Source organism: Mandrillus leucophaeus, unplaced genomic scaffold (genome assembly GCF_000951045.1).
Source record: "Mandrillus leucophaeus isolate KB7577 unplaced genomic scaffold, Mleu.le_1.0 Scaffold13, whole genome shotgun sequence".
Classification (NCBI taxonomy): Eukaryota; Metazoa; Chordata; class Mammalia; order Primates; family Cercopithecidae; genus Mandrillus; species Mandrillus leucophaeus.
In genome coordinates this window covers 4,644,730-4,649,186 of record NW_012101254.1, presented here as the reverse complement: position 1 = coordinate 4,649,186, position 4,457 = coordinate 4,644,730, and the positions used below count along the sequence as shown (strand labels likewise).

The 4,457-nt window shown below is 54.6% G+C and overlaps 1 protein-coding gene across 3 annotated transcripts in view; it reads right to left on the bottom strand.

Annotated features, from left to right (window-relative positions):
* Positions 1-761: 761 nt before the first annotated feature.
* SLC5A6 (solute carrier family 5 (sodium/multivitamin and iodide cotransporter), member 6) overlaps positions 762-4,457 on the bottom strand; it is a 13,357-nt gene continuing 9,661 nt past the window's right edge. For all 3 annotated transcript variants that reach the window (XM_011972637.1, XM_011972639.1, XM_011972638.1), the window contains 6 exons: positions 3,978-4,045; positions 3,167-3,253; positions 2,845-3,026; positions 2,519-2,622; positions 2,160-2,275; positions 762-1,745 (listed from right to left, as the gene is read on the bottom strand). In XM_011972637.1, the coding sequence (XP_011828027.1) occupies positions 1,599-1,745; positions 2,160-2,275; positions 2,519-2,622; positions 2,845-3,026; positions 3,167-3,253; positions 3,978-4,045 (704 nt within the window). In that variant the 3' untranslated portion in view covers positions 762-1,598. The remainder of the gene's footprint in view (positions 1,746-2,159; positions 2,276-2,518; positions 2,623-2,844; positions 3,027-3,166; positions 3,254-3,977; positions 4,046-4,457) is intronic.

The window sequence follows — 4,457 nt, the reverse complement described above, 5'->3', positions numbered from 1 at the left end:
AGACCCATTAGGAGCCATTATTGTCATCATGAATATAAATGAGGCCTAGGCAGGTTAGGAGTGGCTAGGGTCTGGGCTCTGGCACAACCGGGCCCTGTTCTTCCACAGGGCTGGCCAGGGCAGAAGTGAAAGGGGCTGGGGCGTGACCGAGTGAGCTGGGGTAGAGGTATAAAAAGGGACACAGAACATCCCAGGCCCGAGCTGCATGGAATGTGAGAGAACAGCTGGAATGTGCTCTAGAAGCCCCGGGAGGCCTTAGTTGAGGCTGAACTCAGATATGCCTGGGACCCGGTCTCTGTGAAGAGACCCCGGAGAGCTTGTGCAGAGCTGATGTGGGCAGCTGCACAGGGCCAGGCAGGGGCAGAGGTCAGGTGTGGGAGGGTGTGAGCACAGTGTTCTTCACAAGACCATAAAAGTCCAGCTAGAATGTTCCGTTTCTAAAATCAGATGGGAACATTCTTCCTCCAGTTTCAAAAGTAAAAATCTGAGAGCAAAAGGTTCTGGCAAAGGGAAACTGGGGCTGGAGAAGGGAGTGACTAAGTAAGCCCCAGGGGATGAGAAGCCTTAGGAGAGGGTGTGTATCTTCCACCCTGGTGAGCACAGCGCTGTCCCCTGCAGACACGGGGACAGCAGAGACTTGAAGCCGCAGCCCCCCTCCTGAGCACAGGAAGGTGACCTGTACATAGGATGGGACTCCTTATCCTCACCAGGGGATGCAGTGGGGTGGACAAGAGCAGGTGGAGACAGTACAGGAGCCCAAATTCTAGGTCCAATGGTAGTTTTTATTCCCCAGGAATAGATATGTGGGGAAGAAACTCCAAAAGGAAACGGAGCACAGATGACAGAAATGACACCACGGCAGCCTGGCTCAGGAGTCGGGTAGATAGACGGCTGCTCCACAGTGGACCCGGTCATGGCCCTGGTTTCTTGGATCCACATTTGCCCTGTCTCTAAATGTCCATCTCAGAGGTGGAGGACGGAGAAAGTGAGGCAGAAAACTTGCTTGCTCTACACAAAGGAGACAAATGGACCTTCTATTCCCAGAGGCCCAGGGACACCAAAACCTCCCTCTTCAGAATGGAGGTAGACAGAGAAAAATGAGAGGGGCTTGAGTGTCACAGACAATCTGAAAGTAATAACGGGCTCACTGTGGCTGGCAGAACTGGTACTGAGATGCGGACTGACTACAAGGGAAGCAGCTTTCAGTTTTATGGTGGAGAGTCAGTCCTGAATCGGGCCCTGGGGCAGTTATAACCAGAGTGCTGTTTCTAGCCATTTACTTCAAAGGACTCTGGCTATGTTGAATCAGAAGTCATTATCTTTTTCCCAGAGGATGCACTTCTATCCCTATTTCTGGCATGATCCTGCTCCCTACGAGCCTCATCCTTTAAAAAAAGACTGGCAAGCGAGAGAGAAACGGTGCCTCACAGCTCGAGATGTGACAGCTTCTCCTGCAGGGAAGAACAAGGTCCTTTGGTACGAGCTAGATCATCCAGACCTGTCCCTGCAGAACACATCAAGACTCATCCCTGTACTACAGGGTGGCCTCTGGCTATGGCCTGGCACAGTGAGGACAGAGGCAGGGTCCTGAGTCAACATCACAGGGAGGTCTCCTGGAGGATGCAGGTGGAGCTGCTCCCCTGATAAGCTGTGTCATCCAGGGCCATGGGCTCCTTGTCTCTGCTGTCCCCCAGCACACCATTCCTCGGCTTCTCGGGAAACACGCCGGTGTCCACGAGGTGGTCCTACAAACACAAAGCCAAAGGGGTGGAACTGGTGAAGATGGACGACAGGTGGTGACAGGATTCACACAGAAAACGTACCCGCTAGAAGGCAGCCCAGCAAGGCTGGGTGTGGGAGGGAGAATAGGGGGAAAAGAGGGAGAGCACAGCACAGTGGGGAGCGCAGGGTGGGCTGGGGAGGGAAGCTGACCAGCCCAGGCCAGGGCTGAGCTCCCCTGAGCCCTGAGATCCTTCTGCCCCACCAAGGGAGTGCAGCCCTGTGGGTAGAACCTGAGACAGCTGTGTGGGGACAGCCTAGGCTTAGCTGATCCTGAGAGGGGCACCGGGGGCAGGAGCAGAGAAAAGAGGTAGAAGGGGTAGAAGAGTCAGTGGCATCTGCAGAGGGATGGGAGGGGTCACTTGCACATTAGGTGCTACCTGGCCGTAGCTCCTGCAGTGGAGCCGCTTCTGCCAGGACAAGGGCAAGAGGGCCAGGAGCTTCGGCAACACTGGGTAAATGGTCGCAGGGTTCAAGGACCGGCCTCGCATTCTCCCTGAAGGGAAACGTGCTTCTGAGTCTCTGCGTGGAACCATCCACAGCAGCGGGCCCCATGTCCTCCCTTGGCCCCCAGATACCCCAGCCCCCACCCACATCCTACATCCCAGTGGAAAAGCCTGACAGCTACTGACACCCAAAAGCTCAGAGGGCAGGAACCTTTCTCCCTAGACGGTAGAGTCCCTTAGGGCCCTCTGTTAACCCCTCGGTGCTCGTCTGCACCGCGATCCCACACCCTCACCAGTGAGTAGACTGACAATCAGGCCCACCACAATGACTGTGGTGGAGTTGTGAGCGCTGTACCATAAGTAGGACAAGGAATAGAACCGCCGCAGCCCTGTAGGCCTGGGAAGAGCAGAGGGGAAGACAATTAGCAATTCATTGGCAGGGCATTCCTTGGGCACCAGTTTCTCCTTGCCCGCATGGTCCCAGGGTCTTGGGACCCAATACCCAACATTTCCCTGGAGCCTCTGGTGACCCATCCCTTAGCAAGACCCCTGTGAAAGCCCTCAAACTCAAAGGAGGGCTTTGAGAAAACAAGGGGAAAGACAGCAAGCCCTGCCTTACTTGGAGACGGTAGTCAAGGGCATCAGTGTGGTCGCAGTGGCAACGGTTAGATTGGTGGGCAGGGAGAAGTTGGACCCATTAGTGGAAGAGGGTGGCATGCTGGAGCCCATGCTGGTCACGATGCTCCCAATGCCAATCCAGAAGGCCATGACAAGTCCAGACAACAGGCCCACGATAGCACCCTGCCGAGACACGGTGCACGCCTGTCACAAGACCAGCCCTGCCAGCCCTCACAGCAGTCCTCAGGTCTCCTGGTGAGAGCCCTGCCAACCCACAGGCCCATCCCGCTACACATGACTGTGGGTCCAGATGCATCACTCACAGGAGGGTTGGCACACGGAAAGAACATTCCAAGGCAAAAGAGTCCCAGCAGCGGTCCCCCAACCATGCCAAAGATGCTGATTGCTGCCTAGGAGGACCGGGCAAGAAGAAAATAAAAAAGAACACAGACTCAGAAATGCCCAGACTCACCATAGAGCACAGCCACCCGCCATGGCCCTGGAGCCCCACTCATCAGATCTATCTCTTCTATGGGAACAATCAGAACTCCAGAGGTTGCCGGGCAGTGGCTCACGCCTATCATTCCAGCAGTTTGGGAGGCCGAGGCGGGAGGATCACCTAAGGTCAGGAGTTTGAGACTAGCCTGGCCAACATGGTAAAACCCCATCTCTACTAAAAATACAAAAATCATCCAGACATGCTGGCACATGCCTATAGTCCCTCAGCTACTTGGGAGGCTGAGACAGGAGAATCGCTTGAACCCAGGAGGCGGAGGTTGCAGTCAGCCGAGATCGCACCACTGCACTCCAGCCTGAGCAACAGAATGAGACTCCATCTCAAAAAAAAAAAAAAAAAGACTCTAGAGGGCAGGAAAGGCTGATGGGGGGCTGATGGAGAGGGATGTGTTTTGGGTTCTCCTCCGAGGCTCTCTCTTGGCCTACAATATCCCAGGAGTGACCCTGGGTCCTCTGGCTGCTTGGAAGTCTGTTCACAGTAAAGATGGTCCATCAAAGGGGAATCTCTTACACCTGGCCCCCGGTCATTCCCCTCAATATAGCTGCCCTTCTCAACTTCCTGTTTCAATCAATCCCTTCTCTCCCTTAAAATCGCTTCCTACCCTCTACAGTTATTACCTGCAGCACAGGTCCCATCTGGGAGGAAATATAGGCCATTCCTAGACAAAGTAGCCCATAGCCAAAGGCTGGGGGTAAAGGAGAGGAGAGGAAACAAGAAGGTGTGAGTTAACACAAGCAATGGGATAAAGCAAGGCTCCCTGCGCAGCCAAACTACCATCTCTGTCTCCTTTGACACAAAAGGCATATTACATCATGCTGCAGCTTCCTCCCACCAAGTCCTCACTCCTATGTGACTCAGAGACCTCCCTAGGACATGCCCTGAGATGTAAACAACCATGCATGCAGGGAAGGTTGTGTGCCTCGTTAGGCAAGTGCTGAGCCCCGAATAAAGTGGGTGTTTTACAGCAGACTGATGACAGTGGTCAGGGTGTAGCTTAGAAAGACCCAGACTGGGCCGGGCGCGGTGGCTCAAGCCTGTAATTCCAGCACTTTGGGAGGCCGAGACGGGCGGATCATGAGGTCAGGAGATCGAGACCA